Source organism: Oryctolagus cuniculus, chromosome 1 (genome assembly GCF_051225735.1).
Source record: "Oryctolagus cuniculus isolate XC-2025 breed Fujian yellow rabbit chromosome 1, ASM5122573v1, whole genome shotgun sequence".
NCBI lineage: Eukaryota > Metazoa > Chordata > Mammalia > Lagomorpha > Leporidae > Oryctolagus > Oryctolagus cuniculus.
The window spans coordinates 112,985,300-113,013,108 of record NC_142867.1 but is presented as its reverse complement, the minus strand read 5'-3'; the positions used below and the strand labels follow the sequence as shown (position 1 = coordinate 113,013,108).

General features: G+C 38.2%; 1 protein-coding gene across 14 annotated transcripts in view; it reads right to left on the bottom strand.

Moving 5' to 3' along the window:
• The window catches only part of ARHGEF12 (Rho guanine nucleotide exchange factor 12), a 163,871-nt gene that overhangs the window by 81,275 nt on the left and 54,787 nt on the right, over positions 1 to 27,809 (bottom strand). For 8 of the 14 annotated variants that reach the window (XR_016221079.1, XM_089313617.1, XM_008260587.5 and 5 more), the window contains exons 2-4: positions 5,286 to 5,309; positions 3,949 to 4,034; positions 2,371 to 2,427 (exon numbers count right to left, since the gene is read on the bottom strand). Coding sequence is in view for 10 of the 14 variants with exons in the window: in XM_008260587.5 (XP_008258809.1) it covers positions 2,371 to 2,427; positions 3,949 to 4,034; positions 5,286 to 5,309 (167 nt within the window). In the remaining 4 variants the exon portion in view is untranslated. The remainder of the gene's footprint in view (positions 1 to 2,370; positions 2,428 to 3,948; positions 4,035 to 5,285; positions 5,310 to 27,809) is intronic. The other 6 variants (XM_089313621.1, XM_008260602.5, XM_070047280.2 and 3 more) reach the window with 3 other exon arrangements.

Below are 27,809 nucleotides of genomic sequence, written 5' to 3'. Positions count from 1 at the left end.
AGAATTCCCTGAATTTCCCATATGCCACAGTAATCCACAAAAGTTCTGTTATGTTACTAGTAAGAAAAATAGAAAATCGAGTATAATTAAAATTAGCAATCAGAAAACATATCCACACATGTTCAAGGGATTCCAAAATGCACAGAGTGAAAAATAAAGGGAAATGGAACAAATATTGACTGACTGCACTGGGCAGAAACCTAACAAAAGCAGTCAATACAAAACAAACACTTGGTTTCCCTTTAAAATGAGCAAAGTAAATCTATCTGGGCAAGCAGCTCCAAAAATGGCTCTGAATGTTTAAAGTAATTTGTCACTAGCATTTGTGTTAAGTGTCCAGCTAATGAATTTTACCTCAAGAGAAGACAATGTCTCATCTCAAAACCTTGAGGTGGTCTTGTAAGAAGACCCTCCATTGAAGCCAAATGTCACCAGTTGCTACAGCTCTACTCAGTCCTAGTCTAGTCTATTCCAGTGCTTCCAAACATTCCTTAACTCCCTTGAGTCTTTATGCCCATGCGACTGCACAATCTAAAGTCTATTCACACAGGTGATAAAATATTTGTAATGTCAAAGAGATTGATGTTAGCACCTAAACTCTGTTCTGATAAACTCATCCTTCTGATAGTTCATTCTGAATCCATGGCTGACTTCTTTCCAAACAAGGTATTTCAAGGGCTCTCAAGAAACAAACACACAGAGAAGCCACACCTTACCTCCCAATTACCACTTAAACTGTTTCTATTACTACCAAGTCAATGGCATGTCTCAACAAGTAGTGTTTCTATCACTGGTAAGAAAAATATTAGTATACTATTTCTAGTCATAGATTCCTAAATTGTTATTTTTCAGCCAAAGCAAATAGCAAGCTACTGCATACATACCACATATCTAGGAAAATGGTGAGGGGGATGAAATACAACACTGCAAAGGCTACTGGAAAAGGACAGAGCTGTAAGGCTAATGTTCATGTTTCTCAGGAGAGAATAAACTATAGGAAGCTCTTCGTATAGAACAAAAAGATGTAATCTTGAGGAATTAGGAAGCTATTTCTTATAGGGAGTTAAAATACTTTGGAGGGAAGAAAAAGCATGAATATGACATGACACAAGGCATGGTACACATTTCCTATTGAACTACTGTGAAAGGTTTAAGTACAGAGGAAAAAGCACTCGTCATAAAAACCCAAGCCAAAAGGCTACGTGTATGTATCTCACACAGAAGCATTAATTTGTTTAGAACAAAACACGGACAATTCCTAATATTAAAAAGTAACTGATATTATGGTCTCAAGTGCCAGTACATGTAAACTGTCAAATGTCTTAAAAAGTAGTGAGGTGCAATTCCATGTATTTTTTCCTCTCGTGTCTATGAAGAAAGGAACCTCCTGTATCTGAGAAACTTCCACCTGATAGACTTCTGGCTCTACTAAAGAAGACCTGGCTTTCCTTTGAAGCTCAATTTTGAATCTTCCTAAGGAAAATAAACTCATTAATCGTTCAAAGGTTATTTTAATTCTTGATTCCAGGTAATGCCTCTCTTATTCCCTTTTCTTAAAAAAAAAAAAAAAAAAAAAACTAACTGGAAGGGAAGAAGCCAGGTAAAACTGCAAAGGGAAAGGAGAAATATGTACAGACTTTATAAACATGATTTACTGTAACTGTGGAAGCCAGGACACAGTTTGAAAATACCAGTATTTCAATAATCTGTTTCAAAAGTTGGCTATTTGAGTTAAATTTGCTCTTTGTGAAGACTCTTTTTAATAGGTACCATTCTGAAATTGTCCCATTCAAATAAGTCTCATGGAAACTTCTGAAAGGTGGAGACAAACTTTTCAAGCAGGAAAATAAAATACTTACGTATTTTTATATTGTATATAATTACACAAGAAAGACTTTCCCAGGTGATGAGGCAATTAAAAATAAACAAACAAAAAATAAAAATTCCAAAAACTTGCTAATACATCTGAATTACACCAAAACTATACTTAGAGGAAAAGTCTTAATTGCTTAAATTCTAAATAATCCAAACTTTACAAAAGAGACATGGGAAGAAGATACCAAGAATTCAAAGCCCATCCATGTTATTTGGAGGAACCTAACCCAAAATTAGAGATCATCACTTTCCTAACACAAACAAGATGAAAACAGAAGATGGGTAATGTGGCCTGTTCTTAATCTATAATGTTAGTTTCTAGCAACCTTAAGCTTCCACATCACAGCCACATTAAAATCCCAGGCTCCCTTTCCCTGCAGTAGATCATGCCATGCAGAGCAGACACAAGAAAGACTGCAGTTATTAAAAAAAAAAAAAGAAACAGCATGAAGCAAGCTCCAAAGGTGCAAGGCTGAATTAGCTACATTAGCTTACCATATATCTCGGATCTACTCTCCTCTGAACTAGACTTTGTCTTCTTGGAGGAGCTGTCTGCACAAGAGCGGGAGAAAAGGAGAGAGATATAGAAAATATGGAGACCAATGTAAGGGGAAAAATTTATGGGGAAAAAAGAATGAATCATGATCAAGTTAAATCGTGCAAACACAAAGTATGACCATCACAGATGATAGCACTTAGAACAGTCACGAACAGCACAGGCAACGACAAATTTTAAAGATTTATCAAAGAAAAGACAGTGCAATAAAAATACATTCAAACAACACATGAATTGTCTACAAAATATACTATCTAATCATTGTAGAGATGACAAAAGCAGGAAAAGCTATAACAATCCCATTATGAAGTACCGGGCAGCCCTTTACAAAATCCATCTTTGGAAATGAACAATAATATAGAATAAACCGAACAAAACTTTAATATTTGAATGAACATGGGGCAGAACAATGATTTACATGATTAGTTATTAGCAAGACAATAAGTAATCATACAAACGAAAGCCTCTAAGCCCCATGACTTCAAAATTAGGTGTCAGAAATAGCGAATTCTTCCTTTATGGTAACACATAAGTTATCTACTATATATTCCCCCACCAATACCTTCTAAAATCACTGGGATTTTATTTTACCTATTACCCAAGATGCAGATAAATACTTAGCTATTCATTTCCGAGTTTTCCCTTTTTTGATGGTAATTAATTTTTTCAAAAAACAGGGCAACTTACAGGAAAGGTAAAAAATACTGTAGATACATAAAACATATTACCCTCTATTAAATATGAAAAATTTTATATTTCTAAAGTTAAAATAATAGATGCATTATATTTATGTATCTCAGATGGAGGCAGTTATTTATCTTTTGTCAGAGACATAACCAAATAAAATAGTATGTACACCAAGAACATATTAATTTCAAATGACAAAAGCAAATTAAGCCATTTTAATAAGCTAAATGTTGAGTTTATAGGAGGGGACAAAATAGAAAAGGCCTATATTTTGTAACAGGAATACAATCTATATGCATAAAATGAAGCATATAATTAGAAGTCCAACAACATGAAAACTCTAAGAAAAATCAACAGTACTAAGGTTGACAGCTCTGAGTTCAGAACACTTAGAAGAGATTTCTATGCATTTGCATTTTATCTAACACTCCAACTGATCATGATCACAACTAAGTTTTTAAATCACCACATAAGTATGTACATGTTCTTAAAGACATGACTTAACAACATACTACTTCTCACAACCTGATTTAGCCCTAAATCCTTGGTCTGACTTACAATGAATTTCCAATTATAATAACTATTGTTATCATTATTTTAAAATAAAATACACTCTATAATGACACTTGTGTAGTGGGATTTGTAATGTCGAAAATTAAAAATGCTTGCACTGCTGCCAGACACAAAGGCTTTCTATTACATAACTGGAGGAGAAGGAGACTCCTAAAACTGACTAAACAACTACTACTCATCAATTCAGGTGGCTGAAGCTATACGTTTCTGAACCCCGCTATTCTCAATACTCTCTGAAAGAACAAACAAGAGTTTACCTGTGGGATCAAAATCATGCGATGTACTGCGTTCAACTTTCTGCTTCTTATCTGTTGGTGACTCTCGGTTCAAAATACTTCCATGCCTAAAGTAAACCAAAGCAATCAAATTTTTACTACAAGAGAATTATTAGGATAAAAGCTTAATTCTAAAATCCCAAGAGTGTGTCTTAAAAAGAGAAGTCAGGACACCTTACACAGTATCATAAGCCTCCCTAATTTACATTTTCCAGGAAGTTTTAAAACTCAATCTATGCTATGTATGATGCACAGTCTACTTACCTCATTTAAAAAATTGCTTAAGATGACAGAAATAGTAACCAGTAATATTTTGTTAGTAATCCTATTTTGTTCTTAGGAATAACTTACTTACATTTTCCCCCACAGGTCAATTATTCCCCATTTAACAAAACAGTGTCCAAAAGGAATCTAACATTCCCCAACTCATATAACTATGGTAAAACTCAAAATCACTGTATAAGCACAGTATTGTGTGAAAACAGCTTAAAAAAACCAACCAACCACCCTTAGGCAAACCTCAATATACACTTGAATACATAGTTTCAGCTACACAGCTCTTAGCAATCACTTCCAAGCTCAGATGACACCAGAATTTCTCCCTACTATGGCCTAACCAATTTTATCCATTGGAGACACAGCTGGGCAATGAATAAAATGATAACTACAACATAGATATTACTAATTAACTGAAATATCAAGGTTAGCATTGGTATTTTGGATTATTCTGAAATAATAAAAGTACTTGATAAAAGTACTTTAATAATTATTCACTACTGTAAATAATATTTATGACCACCAAGATGAGCGAGAAAGGAGATGTTGGAGCACAAGTACTATGGGAGGAACATCTAAGTTCCACAAAATGAGTAAATATATAGATATGAATGTCAGCATGAACATATTTGAGCATTCTGGATTGTTCTTCCTTATGACTAATGGCAGTTACAGTCATACCAGTGATAAAACACACCAAAAACTAACAATCTATTTTTACCTCCCAACCTAAGCACAATTTAAGACAGTTAAAAACAGGTTTTAAAATTAAGTCTCTTCTCAAGGAGTGATCTTAAGTATCAACTTGAACAAACTTTTTAAATGTTTATATTAAAAACACTGAAAATATTATCAAAACAATGCCATCTTCCAGAAAAAACATGCAACACCTGTGGTACTTTAAAACTGCAAGACATTTTGAAATTCTGAACTACTTAAATCCACGTTCTCAAAAGCCACAAAAATCTAGAATAATTTCAAAGGAATGCTTCTAATTAAAATTTAACCTGAACTTTGGTATGAAATGCAATTAAACTACTTACCTTATAGGTTTTTTGAGGGGAAACCTGAAACAAAGATTAAAAAGGATGAATGTAGTTATTTCACTTTTAAGATTCTGTTGTTAAATTTATTCATTCTACTAAGCCAAGATGAAGGATTTAAGTCTTATGTTACCTTTCCCAAAGCAAGATTCAAGAAACAGGTGGAGTACTAAGTTAGATGAAGTTAGTTATTTTTTCCCCCAATAACTTAGCTACTTCCATAAATCTTAAATTGTAGCTTTATTTATCAGCTGTCCCTGAGTATGTTTTCTCATTTTAAAAACCCAGAAATACAACTTTCAAGTGTACTGAGGGTCTACTAGATGCTAAGCACTATTTTAAACTCTTTACCTGTATTATCTCACTTAATCTACAAAATTAAAACTATTAAGAGATATTATTTTGCCTTTATAGATTTTCTTTTAAATAATTGAGGCAATGGGGCTGGTACATGGCACAGCAGGTAAAGCAGCCACTGGCAGTGCTGGAATTCCATATGGGCACCAGTTCATGTCCCCGCTGCTCCTCCTCCTCTGATCCAACTCTCTGCTATGGCCTGGGAAAGCAGTGGAACATAGCCCAAGTCCTCAGGCCCCTGTACCCGCGTGGGAGTCCCGGAAGAAGCTCCTGGCTCCTGGCTTTGGATCGGCCCAGGACCAGCCATTGCGGCCATTTGGGGAGTAAACCAGTGGATGGAAGATCCCTCTCTCTGCCTCTGCCTCTGCCTCTGTGTAATTCTGCCTTCCAAATAAATAGTTTAAAAAAATTTAAAAAAAAGGTTAGGCCTAGGCCAGCAGTGCCACCATTCCACATACATGCAGGTTTGAGTCCCAGCTGCTCCAACTCCCTGCTAATGCACCTGGGAAAGCAGCAAGAGGATGGCCCAAGTACTTAGTCCCCTACACCCATGTGGGAAACTCAGAAGCAGCTCCTGGTTGTGGCCAATTGAGGAATAAACCAGACAAAGTTTCTCTCTCCTTCTATCTCTGCCTTTCAAATAAATAATCTTTATATAAGTAAATAATAAAAACTGAGGCAAAAGGAAATATTTTATCACTATATCATTATACTCAAGTTTCCCTGGCAAGGAAAGTTCCTTCTTGCCCATCATCTATCCCAACTTCACAAAATATCTCAGTGCTAATTACTGTACTTTTGTTCTCTACCTTTGATTAAAATCAAGTAATAATCTTCAAACATTTGTGTTAAGCTTTAATAAGAGAAATCTAGAAAAAAAAATTACCCTTGGGGTACTATCAATTACTAAAAATATGTTCCAAAAGTGGAAAAGAAAACGTACTTTTTGTTTTGTGCTGTTTCAGTGAGAGTTCTATAAACTGGAAGAACCACAGCATCTCCCCTCATCTTTCTTTCAAAGAAAAATTCCTGGAGGCTTCTTGGTTGGACTCTCATGCTGCACATAAACTCTAATCTAAAAGAGTGGTCACAAATACCCTCCCACTCTTCTTTTATTTCTGATCTGTTGAGATTATTTCAACCTGTGGCATTTTATGTAGAGTATTTAGTGAAGACAGTGAGATGAATGCTTTATTAAGGACAGCGGTAAACTCAAGGTTTTGTTTTTTTTTGTTTTGTTTTTTTTTTTGATGCTACTAGTACGGATAGTAAGAAATAAACATAAAACAATAATACTTGAGTGATTATTTTATTTGGCATTATGAGGTAGTTTCCCTTAAAAAAAATCTCTAAAATTCAAGTTTAATTACAACTCCCTTTTACTGCTGCTGTTTAAATCAAAACTGACCCACAGAGAAAGATAAAGAATCTAAAACCTTCCTAATAGGTGATGGCACATTAACTCACAACAAAGTTAGCGTAGTGATAAAAAGTAAAGAGGGTCTGGAACAAGAGGCCACTGCCCTAGAAAACACAGTGACTACGAAAGTCCACCACATCTTTAGAAACAAGAGTTCCTAAGAAGTTGATCCATACTTGAAGGGGTGGTAGTGAAAGGGAATGGGAATATGTTTACTTTAAATTCACAGGTGACTTAAAAAGTTGGCAGAAAAGAATTCCCAACTGAGGAAAGCAAAGGATAACACCTGTAGTTACCAACCTCAGCTACCTTGTTCATAGCCATTATAAAAACTCCCATTCCAGAACAATGCTGCCTGTGTCAAGGACCCGATATCCAGGGAGATTCTGGTCAAGAATCCAGGAAGTTTCCATTTCCTGAGCCATTTTCCCTTACAAGGGTCTGGAAAAGGAGGAAAAAGAAGAGAGCAAAAATGGAACAAGAAGATGAAGAACAAGAATCACTCCACAGTACAACTTGCTTATTATAATCAACTTACTACACTCATAAAGGACAGGTGAAGAAACTCTCAAATAAAAGTTCTTGAATCATTTATATTTTTCCTTTCATCACAGAACTGCACTTTAAAGTACTTGTTAAAACAAATACGTGTATGTTTGTACACATACACACACCCCTAAAGTAACATCAAGAACCTTCCTGTTTCATTCATTGGTTCACACTGTTTTAGCTAAGAAAACCAGCAAGGTAATCCCACAGCTTTGTAACATCCCTACTGTGTGCTGAATATTGAGACAGAGATGTAATCACAGAGCTGGAAACAGGAAACAAGAATTCCAAAGAAAAGCCTGGAGTTAAGAGTTGCAGATTTGAGTCATCAACCTATTGATGGTCACTGAAATTTAAAATAGCAAGTAAAGAGAAAATGCCACAGATCAAATCATGGGGAAAAACTAGCAACCGCATGACTGAGAATAGAGATGGGAGCCAATGAAGGAGATTAAGATGAGTTAGAAAACAGAAAGAGCTGTCCCAGGGACCAAGAAAGAGGAGATAATTGATATTGTAAAACGCTGCACAAAGGCAGCTGTGACAGCTAAAAGGCGGCCACATTCTAAGAAACAAATCAGTTGAATTTCAGATTGATGAAACAAATTCTGATGAATAAAATCTTATTTTCAAGGACCTGTCCTCTGTGCAAGTCTAATCATGAAATTATGACTATCTTCTAAGGTTGGACATTTATACAAAACAGTTGTATCTGAACACTGACAAAATGTTACTAAGGAAACTGTCTGGCTTTTTTAAACAATATATTGATGACTTGATCATTAAACCAACAATGAATAGATGTGTGCTGTGTGTGTGTGTATGTGTGTATTCTACTAGACATAAGACAAAGTCAAACTACCAATATGAAAAACCATGATAAAGGAAAGGGTTATCAGAAATCTGCGTCAGTGGGATGACAAGACTACATGCCTTACTTTTGGTTTCCTATACGAAGCACAGCTCTATTACAGAAAGCCTAACAAAACCCTTAAACGTTCAGAATACATTGATTCATTTGACTCAGAATGCCTTTTCCTTGTCAGTTCTAAGCTCTAATATTATAAAGGCTTAGGTTGTAATATATAGAGGTTTCCTCAATTTTTCTATTTCAATACCTCTCCCAATGCTACTACAATGTAGAGGGAAATGTGACTTGATAATTACAACCCTAATCCAATAAATAATGCACACTAGAACAAGACTTCCATTTCTGTCAGGTTTAACTACTCTGATATACACACATACCTAACTTGATAATTGGGACAAGATTATTAAACAGAATTTCTTCTGGATTTAAAAATGCAAATGCAAATGACCACCAAAGTTTTGTGTTGTTACATATTCGCTTATAATAAATAATCTACAAAAAATCATATTTTTCTTTTACCAATTTTTGTGAGAAAAGAGCTAGTCTTTTGACAAAAGTGTCCCTCAATCATATGAAGGATACAGGATATCACATTCAAATCTTAATTACTGGGGTGGGCCTTGGGCATAGTGGCTAAGACCCCACTGGGAACACTCGGATCCCATACCCAAGTGCCTGGTTCTAGTCCCAACCAGCTTCCAATTCCAGCTTCCTGCTAATGTACACCCTGGGAAGCAGTAGGTCATGACTTGAGTATTTGTCCCTGCCACCAATGTGGCAGACCTGATGGAGTTCCAGGATCCTGTTACATATATTTGAGGAATGAACTGGTAGATAGATAATCTTTCTCTCCCCCTCTCCCTATGTTCCTCTCTCCCTCCCTTTCTGCCTTTCAAATAAAAGGAAAATAAGTAAGTACACAAATGTTTTTTAAATCTTAATGACTACTCTTCTCTCCTCCCCCCACCCCCATTCCCAGGAATCAGATATTCCCCCACCCCCACCCCCACCCCCTGGGGTTTAGTTATGATGAGAAGTTTGGGACTCTAAATGGTACTTCTTAGGGATGACTGAAATGAAGGAGAAGAAGTTACAGAAACTTTAACTACAATGGATAGTGGTCAAGATTTTTATTAGCAAACAATATAAGCTGCTAAATTGATTATTGCCAAGAATTCCACTGGAAGGTGTATCTTGATTTTAGCAATGTTAAAATCTGGAGGTGGAGAGCAGGGGGGATTCCATGTTAGAAGTACTAAAATAGAGTATCATTTTATTGTAATCCTCTCCATTGAGGAGTTACTAAACAAAGAACTCCTCAAGAAATAACGGTTGAAATCACTCTATTGCACCATAAAATGATGATAGACATCAGAAATGAGTAGGCTATGATGGAGGCAGCATTACTGATTACTATAATCAATAAAAATTCCAAGTAATTTCAAGGCCTTGGAGGAAGGGAACTCCTCAGGAAAAAACATAACTGAGTTCCTAACTCTAGTTCCACAATTTAATATGTCCTTGAACTTGGGCAAGTTACTTCACTTCTTGAAGCACTGTCATCTATAAAACAGAGGTAACACTAGTAACTACTTTATAACTCTGTTTTGAGGATTAAATTAGAAAAGAAAAGCATTCCCTACCAAACACTTAACTATTGTTAGGTATTAAGAAAAAACAAAAATAAAGTCTGAATATTAATGACATGAATTTTAATTAAACAGAAAAACTAAATGTAAAGACCAACAATACTCATGGGATGGGTCTTCAGTGTAGTGTGTAAGACACCCACATCCCACACTGGGTTTCACTCTTGGCTCTGCTTTGAATTCTGGCTTCCTGCTCATGCAGACCCTGGGAGGCAGAGGTAATGGCTCAAGTAGTTGCAACCCTGCCACCTCATATGGGAGATCTGGGTTGAGTCCCTGGCCTGAAGATATGACCTAGCCTAGTTCCAGCTGTTGAAGACATTTGGGGGTGAACCAACATATATAGCTCTTTCTCTCTCTGTTTATCTCCCAAATGAATTTTCAAAGTTAATAATATTCAAATAGTAAGGTTTTTTAAATTTTTATTTGAGGGCTAGAGACAGAGAGATGGAGCTCCCATCCACTGGTTCATTTTCCAAATGCTCACAACAGCCAGGTTAGGCCAAGGCCCAAAGCCTAGAGTCAAGAATTCAATCCACATCTCCCACAAAGGTTGCTGGAGCCCAATTACTTGAGCCATCACTGCTGCCTCCTAGGATGTGCAGTAGCAGGAATTTGAAGCCAGGAGCCAGAGCAGGACATTGAACTCAACTACTCCAATATGGAATACCAGCATCCTGATCACTGGGCTAAATACCCATCCAAATACTAAGTTTTTAATAAAGCTCAGTAAAATAAATAGAAATTCATAATTCAAAGCCAGTGGGGGAACCACATATTTAATTCACCAAACTAAACTACATGAAATATTCAAGTTAATAAACTTCCCAGATGCGGTAGGGTAAGAAAAAAGGATCAGCTTACAACCTACATTTCCAGTTTTCCTGGCAATTAGGTGAGTGATTTTCTTTAAACCTAGTAAAACTATATTGACCATACCCATCATTTATTAGCAAAAAAGGTCCATTGTTTCCTCATCTCTTTTAAAATACTAAGAGTGAAATGAGAAAGGCATTCTGTGGGTTGGACATAAATCAAGCTTTTTATTTATCTATTTCTACAAAATAATTTAAATAGACTAAATTTTAATACTTGAAATTTGAAACTAATATGAATCTTAACCAGCCTGCTCACAAGGTTTTTCACAAAAAAAAATAAATAAATAAATAAAATAAAACACCTAAGAGGATACTTGTCTGCAATACATGAAAAGCACAGGGATTTAGCATATAGTGTGAAGTCCAGCTAACTGTTAATTCAACTTTTAGATCTCTGGACAGTAAGATAAATAGAACCCAAAGTGACCACTCCCCAACAACAAAGCAATAATCCTTTCTCACCTACAATTTACTCATCTAAGTGTTCTAGCTTAAAGTCGTCAAAAGAACTAAAAATTATGGAAGTAACACAAAGCTGGGAGGAGGGAGTGTGAACATGATCTAGAATACAAAGTCTTCCTAATGTAGCAGAACTGGTAATAAAACACTAGTTAGGGCAGAAGGACCCTGAAGCAGAAGCTACAGCTGATGGAATGACTCAGTGGAGATTTTTTCATGGCGTTATTAGTTTTAAACCTCTGGACCTTGCAATACAAACCACAGAACAGCAAGAACCCAGGAACTCATTTCTAGCATAAAATCCAAAAATGATTCATTAGACTGTAACGTAAGATTTCAAGTTAACTTCTTAAATATAGCTTAGTATACCACCATTTTTACTGAGGAATTTAAACATATGACTGACTCTCAATGGGGCTCTCTTATCTCTTATTCCCTGGACACATTCTGGCAAATCAAATAGCAAATTTCTTCTAAATTACCTTTGCTTTTTCTGCCAGAACTATTATACACTGAATATTGGTTGTCTTTGAACTAGGAAAAGTAGTTCACAATTAATATGATAGCTTAAAGGGCTTTCATTTCCTATGGACAATCTGGAAAATTGTCATCTTTGTGCACATTTCCTGGAAGGTCTCTAAGTAACTTTCCTTTGAGATCATTGGTATCACTATCACTCTCACTTTATACCGTTTCTTTTTAGACTGCTCCTTTCAGAAAACTGGTTTAAAGAAACTGCCACAAAAAAGGTTGAAACCCTCAAAATACTTAAACAGGAATCCTCATACTATAAAATACCACTTAAACCATCAAATCCATGCTCATGGAAAGGTACTGGCATTATCAAACAAATATGAACAATAACATAAATTCTACAAAATGAGCTTGTGATTCATAAAAAATATGGTCAGTGCATGATTTTTGTTTGTTAGGGATTTAAACCTTAATCTCACTTCACATGTCCCCATTCAGGACATGTTGCTGGAAATAACAATATGGCGGGGGGGGGGATTTTCTTAATCAGGGATGAGCAGTTCCCCCCCAAGATTTTATATAAAATACATTAAATATTCAGATTTCAGCAAGAAAAATTGAGCAGAATTTGTCAGAACAATCTGCATTCTTCAAATCCACCAAAAGACACAACTGTGCTTCTGAAAAAGTAAAGGGGCCGGCACTGTGGCACACCAGGTAAAACCACCACCTGCGGGCATCTCATATGGATACCACTTGCAATCCAGCTCCCCCTAATGTGACTGGGAAAGCAATGGATGATGGCTCAACTATTTGGGCCCCTGAACACATGTGGGAAACCCAGATAAACCTCCTGGCTCCTGGTTTTGGCCTGACCCAGCCCTGGCTGTTGTAGCCATTAAGGGAGTGAACTATGGATGGAAGATCCATTCTCTACCCGCCCCCCCCCCTTTCAAAAAATCTTAACAAAAAAAGTAGGAAGTCTTAGTTTTTATCTTTGCCACAGAAGTAAGACTGTTCATTAGTTTGGACCTTGTCCAAATACTTACAGAAGGGAATTGAATTAATTAAATGGCAACACCACAGAACCCTTTGCAGCTTTCAAAAATTATTCAGACCAATAAAAAAAGATCCCCTTCAAGGCATATTATACTCAATGTGTCAAAAGCACAAGACAAAGAATTCTAATAACAGCAAGAGAGAAAGGTCAACTCCCTTATAAGCAAATGCTCATCAGACCAGGGCGAGCTTCTTCACAGAAACCTTGCAGGCCAGGAAAGAATGTGATGATTCAAAGCTCTCAAAGGAAAAAACCTGCCCCAGAGAATACTACAACCAGCAAAGTAGCCTTCAGAAATGAGAGGAATAAAGTCTTTCTATGTCAATTAAAAACTGAAGGAATACATTACCACCAGAGTAGCCCTATCAGAAATGCTTAAGGAGGCTCAGTAGAAGCAAAATGATGATAACCATATCATCATGAAAACATGCAAAAGTACAGGTCTCAACAGTACTACAGATACCCAGAAGAGAAAGAAAAAAAATCTAATGATTCACATCTTATTTTTACTGTTCTCTGCATTCTATTTGCTATTTATTTAGTAAGGGGTGTTCTGCCTGTATTAATTGGAATAGTAGTTTCATAATATTTTTTATACTCAGGTTTTGATATCAGGGTTGTGCTGGTCGCTTAACAGGAGCTGGAAAGCAGTTGATTTTTCTCCACTTCCTGAAAGAACATATTAGTGTGCTATTATTTCTTCTTTAAATGTTTAGTAGGATTCACCCGTCAAACTACTTAGACAGTTATCTCTGAAGAAACACTTCTAAAGTGAATTTTTTAAAAATAAAAATAGTGCTACCCTATGATTCAGCAATCTCACTACCCAAAGATAATGAAATCAGACTGTAGGAGAGACATTTGCACTCCTGTGTTTATTGCAGCACTACTCACAATAGGAAAAATATGGAATCAATTGAAGTGTACATTAACTTTATCTAAATGTAGATAAAGAAAATGTGAGATATGCACATACTTATAATGGAATCCTATTCAGCCATCAAAACAGAATACTGTCATTGGTGATAATGTGGATAAATCTGGGGGACATTAGGACTTCATAGAGCACAGTTTAAAACCAGTATTGTAGTGAATGATGTAAAATTGTGTTTATAACAAATAGTATTCTTTAATTTTTATAAAAAGAAGTATTACACATTATATACAGAAAACTATCTCTACTGCAAAATAACGGAGGAATATACACACGAAAATGTTGAATAGTGGGGCTGGAGCTGTTGCTTAGTTGGGCTAAGCCTTCGCCTGCATTGCTGGCACCCCATATGTGCACTGGTTTGAATCTGGATGCACCTCTTGCAATCCAGCTCTCTGCTGTGTCCTGGGAAAGCAGTGGAAAATGGCCTAAGTGCTTGGGCCCCTGCACCTGTGTGGGAGACCTGGAAGACGCTCCTGGCTCCTGGGTTTGGACTGACCCAGCTCCAGCCATTGCAGCCATTTGAGGAGTGAATCTATTTCATTTGCCAAAATGTGTGGAAGATCTACCTCTCTCTCTATCTCTCACTCTTTCTTTAACTCTACCTCTCAAGTAAATAAGCAAAATCTTAAAAAAAAAAAAAAAAAAGAAAAAAAAAAGAAAAAGAAAATGTTGAGTACTGCAATTATGGGACATTCAGGTTTTCTGTTCTGCCTTTATAATTTTAGAATTTTTATGCTTGTAATTATTAGAGAGTAAAAATAAGGTAGGACATTACTTCATATTAAAAAGGTAGAGAGGAGGGGACGGCACTGTGGCGCAACAGGTTAAAACCCTGGCCTGAAGCGCCAGCATCCCATATGGGCGCTGGTTCTAGTCCCAGCTGTTCCTCTTCTGATCCAGCTCTCTGCTGTGGCCTGGGAAAGCAGTGGGAGATGGCCCAAGTCCTTGGGCCCCTGCAACCACGTGGGAGACCCGGAAGAAGCTCCTGGCTCCAGCTTCGGATCAGCGCAGCTCTAGCCATTGCAGTCATCTGGGGAGTGAACCAGTGGATGAAAGACCTCTCTCTCTGTCTCTACCTCTCTCTGTAACTCTTTCAGATAAGCAAAATAAATCTTTAAAAAAAAAAAAAAAAAGGTAGAGAGGGGTTGGCATTGTGGTACAGTGGGTTAAACTGCCACCCACCACACTAGCATCCCATATGAGTGCTGGTTTGGGTTTCAGCTGCTCCACTTCCAATCCAGCTCCCTGCTAACACACTGGGAAAGCAGTGGAAGAAGGCCTGAGTGCCTAGGCCTCTGCCACCCATGTAGGAGACCCAGATAGAGTTCGATTCCTGACTTAGGACTGGCCTATCCAGGACTGTTGCAGGAATTGGGGAGTGAACCAATGGTTTGAAGATCTCTCCCTCTCCCTCTTTCTAACTCTGCTTTTCAAATAAATAAATATATATTTTAAAGATGTATTTGTTTTTATTTGAAAGAGTTACACAGAGAGAGGAGAGGCAGAGAGAGAGAGAGAGAGAGGTCTTCCATCCGATGGTTCACTCCCCAGATGGCCGCAACAGCTGGAGCTGTGCCGACCTGAAGCCACGAGCCAGGAGCTTCTTCCCGGTCTCCCATGTGGGTGCAGGGACCCAAGGACTTGGGTCCTCTTCTACTGCTTTCTCAGGTTATAGCAGAGAGCTGGATCGGAAGTGGAGCAGCTGGGTCTCAAACTGGCGCCCACATGGGATGCCAGCGCTTCAGGCTAGGGCGTTAACCCGCTGCGCCACAGTGCTGGCCCCTAAATAGATATTTTAAAAAGAGAAAGAGTACCACAACTTTATAAAAAAAAACCTTAATACTTTGGAAAAATAAAAGTCTCAATCCTCAACCTCTTGAGAAGAATTACCTTGAAAAATGTTATAAAAATAATTTAACTATGTAATTAATGCATTTTGGAAAGTCTTTGGTTATATATCCTCAAATTTAGGGAAGTCATATTCCTCAGATGGTGAATATATTTCTATTTTTAAAATGTAGGAGCAATACAAATATAAAATGTAGGTAAAGGTAAAAATAAAACTAAAAAACTGACCATAATAAGAATCATTTCAATTAAATCTTCTATATAAAGTATCTTTCATCTCCATAGAAAGTACTTTACTACTTTCTTCTAAGGAAATGCTTTTGCACTAAAATACTATTACTGGCTATACGAGAGTGCTTCAAAAGGTTCATGGAAAATATAATTAAAGGTAAGTCTGTTGGGGCCGGCACTGTGGTGTAGCAGGTAAAGCCACTGTCTGCAATGCTGATATCCCATATGGGTGCTGGTTCAAGTCCCGGCTGCTCCACTTCCAATCCAGCTCTCTGGTATGGCCTGGGAAAGCAGTGGAAGATGGACCAAGTCCTTGGGCCCCTGCCCCCGCATGGGAGCCAAGCTCTGATAGTCGTGATCATATGAGGACTGAATGAGAGGATAGAAGACTTCTCTCTCTCTCTCTCTCTCTCTCTCTCTCTCTCTCCGCCTGTGCCTCTTATAACTCTTTCAAAATAAGTAAGTCTTAAAAAAAAAAAAAAAGTAAGTCTGTCTTGGCACAAAAAAAACTGAAAGTCATGCATAATTTTTTCATAGTATACATTTTCCAGAAGTTTTTGAAGATCCTTCATATGCGTGGATTTCAAAAAATTTTGCACCAAAAACAAACATGTTTTTATTCCATGTTCCACAAACTTTGAAATACCCTCTTATAATGAATGCTCTAGTGAAACTTGTTTTGTGCTAAGGAGACTTCTCTTCACAAATGCTTTGGTTCTGGCGTCAAATATCAACGATTCTCAATCAGAATTAACTATCCACTTAGTTCATCAGAAAACCACTTTTCTGCCATCAAATCTGAATTTCCCAAACTTTCAAACCACCACATAGAAAAAAAAAATCTTTGAATTTATGGGGCAAAAGGTGAGGAAAATTCATTGCATGTTTGCTATTTTCATACTTTTCCTCTATTAAAATTTTTCTTGACCCAAATCAAATGAATTAGAACTGGGGCATGTATACTCAAACCAGTAACACTGGCTCACTACAGCACTAAATTTGGAAGGCTGGAAGGAGGGGATGCTTTAATGATTCTGACATTCTTCTTATGTCATCCCAAATTGGGAATCATTGTCTACAAAGTTCAGTTAATTTTATGATTCCACTTTCTCCCCTAGTTGCTAAAGTATACTTAACACATGAAGGCTACTGATGCTAATAATTTTTAAACCATGATTTGAAAACCAGGGGCCGGTGCTATGGTATAGTGGGTAAAGCCACCAACTGCATTGCCAGCATTCCATATGGTCACCAGTTCAAGTCCCAACTGCTTCACTTCCAGATCCAGCTTTCTGTTGTGGCCTGGGAAGGCAGTAGAAGACTGGCCAAGTCCTTGGGCCCCTGCACCAGCATGGGAGACACAGAAGAAGCTCCTGGCTCCTGGCTTCAGATCGGTTCAGCTTTGGCCATTGCGGCTATCTGGGGAGTGAACCAGCGAATAGAAGACCACTCTTTCTTTTTTTTTTTTTTTTCTCTCTCTCTCTCTCTCTGCCTTTGTCTCTGCCTCTCCATAGCACTGCCTTTCAAACAAACAGACAAATATTAAAAAAAAAAAAAAAGTTTTGAGCCAGCGCCGCAGCTCAATAGGCTAATCCTCCGCCTGCGGCGCCGGCACCCCGGGTTCTAGTCCCGGTCAGGGCACCGGATTCTGTCCCGGTTGCTCCTCTTCCAGTCCAGCTCTCTGCTGTGGCCCAGGAGTGCAATGCAGGATGGCCCAGGTTCTTGGGCCCTGCACCTGCGTGGGAGACCAGGAGAGGCACCTGGCTCCTGGCTTCGGATCAGCGTGGTGTGCTGGCCACAGCACACCAGCCGCAGCGCACCAGCCGCTGCGGCCACTGCGGGGTGAACCAACGGAAAAGGAAGACCTTTCTCTCTGTCTCTCTCTCTCACTGTCCACTCTGCCTGTCAAAAAAAAAAAAAAGTTTTGAAAACCAGAGCTCTGAGTAACTTCATAGATGAAAAGTACCCTGTGATAGACTATTTAATTAATTTAACCAGTTCCCTTTTATAAATATTTAGGCTGATCCAGATTTTCAGCACAATAAACAATGTTGTCACAAATACCTTTATAACAGGTTCTACACTCCCCCTGATTTCTTCCTTAGGATGAGTTCATTTATAGTAAGGAATCCACATGGGAGTTTGGACTAGGGAGAAGAGGAGTTTGTGTGGGCACTAAGTAAACAGAAGGGACACAACACACTGGTCCCTAGCTCAATTCTGAGGACTCATATATAACCTTTAAGGAAGAGACAGTGGCAGAAGCTGACAGGGCTATTTTGGCAACAGACTGTGTAATAGAACGTGCCAGGGTAACATTACTTTGATTCCTAAGTGACAGAGCAGGGCACGGAGTGGGTAAAAGAGGATCTCTCCCCTAGCTCTGCTCAAAGTAAAAACAAAACAAAACCAGGGATCTACACAATAGCATTTACAGGTATATTATCCATAAACTGAATTAATGCCTAAAAGCTACAAGTTCATAATATTTTCAGATGATTTTTGTTTTACTAATCACAACATCAATACACATGAAGAGAGTCAATATAGACATGGAAGATGCATTTTCTAATGCAGTGTGTGAAAATCAATCAGTCCATACAGGGAGTCTTCAGCTTTCTTGTATTAAACACAAAGCATCTTAACTTGTGAACTACTACATTTGTTATGAGTTGAACTGTGTCATCCCCAAAGACATGCTGAAGTCCTAACCCCTAGAACATTGTGTGCACTCATTTGGAAATTGGGTCTTTCATACTTCTGGTGTTCCATTTTTCCCAACCCAAAGTCACAAAGACTTTCCCCTGCATTTTCTTTCAAAAGTTTAATGATTTTCTACTTTATTTTTAGATCTTTAATATATATCATGTACTAACTTTTGAATAGGGTGTGAGGTATGGACAAAAGTCTACTTTTTTGCATGTGAACATCTAAGTGTTCCAGCGCCATTTGTTGAAAAGGTCATCCCTTCCCCCACTGCACTGCACTGCACTGGTTTTGAAAATCGGTTCTCTGTATTTATCAGTCTATTTTTAGGACACTACAAAGACACTCTGATAAGGGATGCAGGCATCCTAAGTACCAGGCCAAATGCCATAATGGCCCCCCAGACCATTGTACCTTTACTGTGATTACTGATGAGGTAGGTTTAAGTATATCACTTTGCTATTTGCTTTTTATTTGTCCATCTGTTTGTCTCCCTTTTCTCTTTTCCCCACGTTCCTTTGGATTAAATTATTTATCAGTTAACTTACTCTCAAAACAATTTTGATTTTCCGTTAACCTGTCTGACGCTCTCACTAAACTTTAAACTATCTCAAGGCAAGGACTACATTCTACTTGACTTTGTATTCTAATCAAACAGTATTGTGCTGAGCATATACTTGATACTTCAATACATATTTACTTTATGAACTCCTTCAATAAATACGGAGAATGATAAGGGGTATAAGATATACTTGATCTAGAAATGACAGCCTTTCTTTTAAGAGAACCCCATTTTTATTCACTTATCTACTACTTTCCACAGAGCCCAAGATGATTCAAGGAATGAGAATCCTATCTGCAATGACAGCGATGCGTCTTACTGGCCTAATGGCAATACCATTCTTGGGTAAGTGGGTCAGGAAGAGGCAATGAGAACAGAGATGAAAGCTATGGAAGTAGAGGTACCCACAGGAAACTTCTTCCTCTCCCTCCCACTGCACATGAACAAGGAAGCCAAGCAGCCCTGACTGCTACTTAGCATTTATCCTTAAGGACTATTTTAGGATGAAGCTGACCATGATGGCAAAAGTGAAGACATGAAAACACCTGGGCCCCTGACACAGTTAAACCACAAAACCAAAAAATCCCTAACGCCTACTCCAGATTTGTTTTTACATGAGCCAGTGAATGCATTACTGCTTAAATCAGTTTGACATAGGTTTCCTGTTACAGGCAGTTAAATGCCTAAGTTACACTAATGCCAAACTATACCAGGCACTGTTCCAGACACTGGAGATTGTATCAGTGAACAGACAAGGCCCCTGCTCTCAAGATGCTTACATTCCACAGGAAGATGACAGAGCCTTAGCAAACAAGTAATTGTACCAAAGAATTTCAAGTAGTGATAAGTGCATCAAATAATTTCAAATAACGATGAGAAAAGGAAAAGAGACTTGATTGTCATTAAGCGGTTTAATTTAGTTTATTCAAGGAAGACCTCTGAGACATGTGAGATGAGCCCTAAGTGGGGTAAAGGAGCAAGTCATATGAAGATGTGGAGCCAGACAGTTACAGGCAAAGAAAGAGCTAGCACCAGGGCCCCAAAGAGAAATCAACTTACATATATTTGAAAAAATAGAAAATCCACTTTGACTTGCTCATACAGAATAAATGACAAGAGGACAGAACTGAGATGAGATCAACAGAGGTTGACAGGGGCCACGTAATTTAAGAATGTGAGCAATGGTTACAAGTTTACGTTTTATTCGTAATATAATGGAAAACCCCTTTATAGAGTTTTAAACCATGATCTGATTTCTGTTTGAAAGGAGCACAATCTGATAATGAATAAACTTCACATTCCACAGATTTGAACACCAATAAAGTCAAGGTCAGTCTGTGTTTGCAATAACTGTAGTTCACCCCAAATATAAAACACTTAGGAAGCATCTAATATGCAGAGAGCACTACACAAACTTTACAATGTTGATACACTCTTTCGCTCCCTCAACTCTCAACCAAGAATCCCACATTATCTTGAAGGCAGATTTTATTTAGGAAAAAGAATACAATAAAGGGAAACTAGCAAAGAATGGGAGGCAGCTAATAAGTTGTCCTCCCTATACTAATTTCTCTAGATAATGTTTGAAACCCATAGATTTAATAATATTTTAAGCATGAATTCACTGAGAAGCATTTGGTAAACTTAGAACTATAGTTCAGCCATTTAGACTCTGCCCAGGCAAGTGTTTCAGCTCTGTTCTGACACAAGTATTTGGATTTTTCCAAGAGCTGATGTCAGGGCTTTTCAGAGACAGAACAGCATTTACAGGCCAGAGAAGGAGAAAGGGTTTCCCCCAGCAGCTACACTCAATGTGGCCTTTGTACTGTTCCACTGCCAGCAGCAGGAAGACCCTGCAAGATAGAGCTATTTAGTTGCTGAAAAAGCTCTACCCTGGCAGGGTGGAGGATGGTGAACGGCCAGATTCCCCATTCAGGGAACCCAGATTAATTTTCTATCAGTGTTTTAACCCAAATTTAAATGGGCTCATCATCAGCAAAAAGATTTCCTAATTCTTATGAGAAAACTCATTCTGTTGAATCTGTATATAAAGAGGAGACATTCTGCTGGGATAAACATAAATTCTAGAGGTTAAAAACAATATAGCAAGCTGTTCCATATTTCCTAGGAAAAGCTAGTCTCACTGAAAAATATTCATTTGGGAAGAAAGGTTAGTTGAAGAATACTCAAAAGCTTATGGCCACATTTAGTAGTCAAAAATTATATTAAGCAGATTGCTCCAATAAAAACAATGATTAACAATTTAAATCACAGGGCCAGAGCTGTGGTATAGCGGGTAAAGCCACTGCCTAAAATGCCGGCATCCCATATGGATGCCAGTTCAAGTCCCAGCTGCTCCACTCACAATCCAACTCTCTGTTATGGCCTGGGAAAGCAGTAGCAGACAGCCCAAGTCTCAGGTCCCTGCACCCACATGGGAGACCTGGAAGAAGCTCCTGGCTCCAGATAATTCCAGCTCTGGCCGTTACAGCCATTTGGAGAATGAACCAGCAGATGGAAGACCCCTCCCTCCCTCCCTCCCTGTGTGTGTGTGTGTGTGTGTCTGTAACACTGCCTTTCAAATAAATAAATAAATCTTAAAAAAAATTTAAAATCATGACCATACAAGCTAAACCTTGAGTCCTTTTACTAGCATACATAGAGTCTCTGCTTTAAGTATTTAGTATGTGTTGGCTTATTTATCTAACAGTAATGCTGTGAGACAGATATTTTTAGCGTCATTTTACAGAAGAGAAATGTGAGGTTAAGGGAGGTTAAGTAACTACAAGTTATATAACTAGCAGATGAAGGGGCTTAGATTCAAAACCTCACAGTCTACCTAAAGTCCACTCTCTCAACTTTGGGACTACCACCTTACAACAGAAACATTATCAACTTGTCTTTGAATGTTTTTTTTTTTACGATTAATCCAAAGTTTTCAAATGAGTAACACTCAAAAAACTAGATCTAATATAACTATAAGGGTTATACAGATAAAAAGATATTCATAACCTTTATATAGTTTCAGGAAAAGATAACCCAATACAAACTAGTTACGAAAGATCTCCCAATCCTATAGAACACATCTCCAAATGCTGAAGCTTGGTAGAGAATTCAGTTAATATCTGTTTGCCATATAGGCAACTTGCCAGCCATACATCTAAAGAGAAACATGTTTCCATCAGAAAGGTAAACCACTCATTCTTTAAAAAAGAGAAAATATTACTTGCCAAATCTGTTCAATTCAGGATAGATACCAAGGAAGTCATGGTACACTTTGAACAGGAAACAGAGTTTCTCATAATAAGGATCACATATGTGAAATGCAGATCCAACTATCTTTTGAGAGGCAATGTCCAGGTGGACAGAATAAGGGAGTAGGAGATGCTATAGAGACCCAGAACAGCAAGAGGAGGTGAAAACTAAAAACAAACAACCAACCAACCAAACAAGAAAGCATGCTGACACATTCCCCGGTTTAGCAAACAGCTGGAGTGTAGAGTTGACAAAAAGAACAACTGCCACCAGATCACAACACAGAAAATAATGTGGCCTCTTGCACTTTGATGTTCAGGCCTTCTGGACACTGACATAAAAGAACAGCAGCAGAAAAATTGTAACAGCTAACACTGTTCTCTTTACATATGCCAGTAAATACTACAATTGCATTGAATATATGGACTAATTTAATACTCAGTAAGTACCATTGTTATTCCTATTTTATAGATGGAGAAACTAAGCCAACAAAAGATTAAGAAACTTGCCAGAGGTCAGGTACTAAGCAGAGAGATTAAGATATGAACCCAGACCTTATAGTTCAAGAGTCTTATTCTTTACAGAAATAAAAAGAACATTCAAAAATATGCTAAAGAAAAACTCAAAAAAAATACAGAACTATGAAAACTGAATGTGCACACTGTACCCTAGAAAAACTGGCACAACACAATCAACACTAGCATATACACTGCTAAAATTATAAAACTTTAAGATTTGAAAATAAAGCTACATGAGCATCTAGACAAAAATATATGAAAAAGCTGCAAGTATAAACAGGGAAGATTAAGTTGGCTTCAAGATTTCTTCATACTAAGACTCTATAAACCAGAAGATAGTAACGCAAGAAGATAATGGTACAATATCTAAAATTTTGTACATTTTGCATACTGCAAAGATATACAAAACATTTTCAGAGAAATAACAAAACACAGTACCCAGAAGCCCTTCTCAGGGAAGAAGAAGAATACAGATGATAAGGTAAAACAATGGGGTAAGCACTGGATCAATTAATACACATATACTAATAAACAAAATGCCTTTAACAAAAGCCATCCCTACCCCATCCAAGAAAACACTAGTGCTGAGGTCGGCACTGCTACAAAGTCAGTGAAACTGCCACCTGCAATCCCAGCATTCCATATGGGTGCCAATTTATGTCTTGACTGCTACACTTCTGATCCAGCTCTCTGCTAATGGCTTGGGAAAAGCAGTCCGAGATGGCCCAAGTACTTGGGTGCTGCTACCCACCTGGAAGACCTGGAAGCAGCTCCTGGCTCCTGGCTTCGGCCTGACCCAGCCCTGGCTGTTGTGGCTATTTGGGGAGTAAACCAGCGGATGGAAGACCTCACTTCTCTCCCTCTGTCTCCGTAACTCTTTCAAATAAATAAATCATTTTATTTTATTTTTTGACAGGTAGCGTTACAGACAGTGAGAGAAAAAGACAGAGAGAAAGGTCTTCCTTCTGTTGGTTCACTCCCCAAATGGCCGCCACGACCGACATTACGCCGATCCAAAGCCAGGAGCCAGGTGCTTCTTCCTGGTCTCCCATGCAGGTGCAGGGGCCCAAGCACTTGGGCCATCCTCCACTGCCCTCCTGGGCTACAGCAGAGAGCTGGACCGGAAGAGGAGCAACCAGGACTAGAACACGGCACCCATATGGGATGCCGGCGCTGCAGGCAGAGGATTAACCAAGTGAGCCGTGGCACCGGCCCCATAAACAACTACTGCTTCCTCAAAGGAGAGAACTGGTCTTAATTTTGTACCCTCACTATACCCTATTTGGAACTTCTGCACATAGTAAGTATTCAACAAATGGTTTTTTTTTTTTTTTAATTAAAGAATTCACTTATTTCTTAGACAGACATAGAGGAATCTCCCATCCACTGGCTCACACCTCAAATACCCACAAAGGCTGGGGTTGAGCTGGGTCAAATCCAGGACCAAGTACTTGAGCCACAATCTGCTGCTTTCCAGGGTAGACATTAGCAGAAAGTTGAAATTGGGAACAGTCAGGACTTGGACCCAGGCACTCCAAGATGGGATGTGGGTGTCTCAAGTGGTATCTTAACCACTATAGTAAATGCCTGCCTCAACACATGGTTTCTTTAAAATGAAAATCCCCCAACTCCTATGCACACCACTGGAATATAAACTCTATGACATTTGGGCTCATGAGGACAGTGTTAGGCACCAAGTAGGTGTTTAATAAATATTTATCTAATGAGAGAATATATATTAGATATAGACAGACAGACTTGCTCAACTTTCTGAGCTCTATTTAATAGCATTCTTGGGCATATCCATTTAGATATCTCACTAGTATCTCAAATTCAATAAATCTAGAATTAAATTCTTACTCTGCTCCCCCCCAATCTGCTTTTGCATCTCAATAAAAACCTCCATTCACCCAGCTGATCTAGTTATATATCTAGAAGTCATTAATGATGCCATCTGCCATCTCAGCCCCCATATATCTAATACATCTATCTATCTATCCAAAAATATCTACTGAATATTTACTATATACCAGGAGTTCTCTAGAACCTGGAGACAAAAAATAAAAACAAAATCCTATTTTCAAGGAGTTTATGTCTGTGGTCTGCAATACTAGCATCCCATATGAGTACCAGTTCAAGTTCCAACTGTTTCACTACTAAGACTGCACTATAAAGCTATAGTAGTAAAGATAATGCATTTGGTATGTAACTGTGACAGACAATAAAAAACAAAGCAAAGACCTCCATATATACACAGGTACTTCAAAAAGTTCATGGAGGGTCAGGCATTTGGCCTAGTGGTTAAGATGCCCAGAGCACAAGAGTTTGATAGGCTGCACTCCTGACGTGACTAGATTCCTGCCACTCACATGAGAGATCTGGATTGATCTGCTGGCCCTGGGCTTCAGGCCAGCCAGGAGCCACTGCAGGCATCTGGGGAGTGAATCAGCAGATGAGAGCTCTCTTGTCTCTCTCTATATTTCAAACAAATAAATATATATTTTTTAAGTTTGTGGGAAAACTGAATTAAAGATGAATATACTTTAGTACAAGAACATTTTGAAATCCATGCATAGTTTTTTACATGATATATATTTTCTGTGAACTTTTAAAGATTTCATTATATGTATTGATTTCAAAATTTTTTGCAACAAAATAAACTTATATTTCAATTTCCTGCAAACTTTTGAATTACTGTAATATGGACAGCTGATTTTCAGCAAGAGTATAAAAAGCAATTAAATGGAGAAAGGATATTCTTTTCAACAAATGATGTATCTAGATACCCATATGCAAAAAAAAAATGCTTCAATCTTTACCTGTACTATTTTACAAAAGCTACCTCAAAATCTATCAAAGGCCTAAAAGTAAAACCTGAAATTATGAAACTTACAGAAGCAAATATGAGAAAAATTTTGTGATCTTAGGTTAGGCAAATATTTCATAAGTATAGCAATAGTACAATATAAAAAAGAAAAAATGGTAAATTGGAATTTGAAATTTAAAACTTCTGCTCATGGAAATACAAACTACATATCAACAAAGATATTTAAAGAAAGAAAACTAAGAAAATGAAAATACAAGCCACAGACTAGGAGAAAATATTTCCAAATCAAATACCTAATAAAGGCCTTATATTCAGAATGTATAAGCTCTTACAATTCAACAATGAGATCTAAACAGTTAGTTCACAGCAGACATGAATGGTAAATAAGCATATAAAAACGTTTAGTATCATTTGTCATTAGATGTTATACACATAAAAGTTATACTATACCATTACACATCCACTGAAATGGCTGAAATTATAAAAGACTGACATTATCAAGTATCAGTGGGGCTGAAAGTTGCTGATGGCAACATAATACAGCTACTTCAGAGAACAGTTTGGTAGTTTCTTAAAAAGTTAAACCACACACCTACCACACAATCCAGCTGTCCACTCCTAGATATTTCATCTAGAGAATTAAGTTTAAGTACATAAATGACTTGTACATGAACATCCAAAGCAAACTTAATAGTATAAAGTCTGAAACAACTCAAATGCCAATCAATAGCTGAATGAATAAACTGTGACATATTAATATATGGAATGTTGTTATTCTGGAATAAAAAGAAATGAATTACTGATATACACAATACCATGGACAAATTTCAAAATAATTACGTGAAGTTAAATAAGCCAAAAAAAAAAAAAAAAAAAAGAGTATATACTGGGGCTGGCACTGTAGCATAGCAGGTAAAGCAGCCACCAGCAGTGCCAGCATCCCATATGGGTGCCAGTTCGAGTCCCTGCTGCTCCACTTCTGATCCAGCTCTCTGCTATGGCCTGGGAAAGCAGCAGAAGTTGGCCTAAGTCCTTGGGCCCCTGCACCCAATGTGGGAGACCCAGAAGCTCCTGGCTCCTGGCTGTGGAACGGCGCAGCTCCAGCCATTGCAGCCATTTGGGGAGTGAACCAATGGATGGAAGACCTCGCTCGCTCGCTCGCTCTCCCCCCCTCCCCTCCCCCTCTCTCTATCTCTGTCGGCCTCAGCCTTGGCCTCTCTGTTAACTCTGCCTTCCAAATAAATAAATAAATATTAAAAAAAGAGTACATACTGCATGAGTCCTTTTATATAAAAAGACATAATGACATAAAGCAAGAAGCACTCTATATTGACAAAAAGCAGATCAGTGGGGATGAGGAGGAAGAGGTCGAAGGGAGAAATTACTAAAAAGCACAATTAAACTTTTAGTTATTTTCTCGATTGCAGGGATAGTTAATTATATACCTACAGCAAAACTCATCAAATTGTACACTTTAAACATATGCAGTTTATTATACACTCAACAAAGCTGCTAAAAATCTCAAAAAAAAGGCCGGCGCCGCGGCTCACTAGGCTAATCCTCCGCCTAGCGGCACCGGCACACCGGGTTCTAGTCCCGGTCGGGGCGCCGGATTCTGTCCCGGTTGCCCCTCTTCCAGGCCAGCCCTCTGCTGTGGCCAGGGAGTGCAGTGGAGGATGGCCCAGGTGCTTGGGCCCTGCACCCCATGGGAGACCAGGAAAAGCACCTGGTTCCTGGCTCCTGCCATCGGATCAGCGCGGTGCGCCGGCCGCAGCGCGCCAGCCACGGCGGCCATTGGAGGGTGAACCAACAGCAAAGGAAGACCTTTCTGTCTCTCTCTCTCACTGTCCACTCTGCCTGTCAAAAAAAAAAAAAAAAAAATCTCAAAAAAAAGCTTAAATAAAGACTATCCATAAACACTGT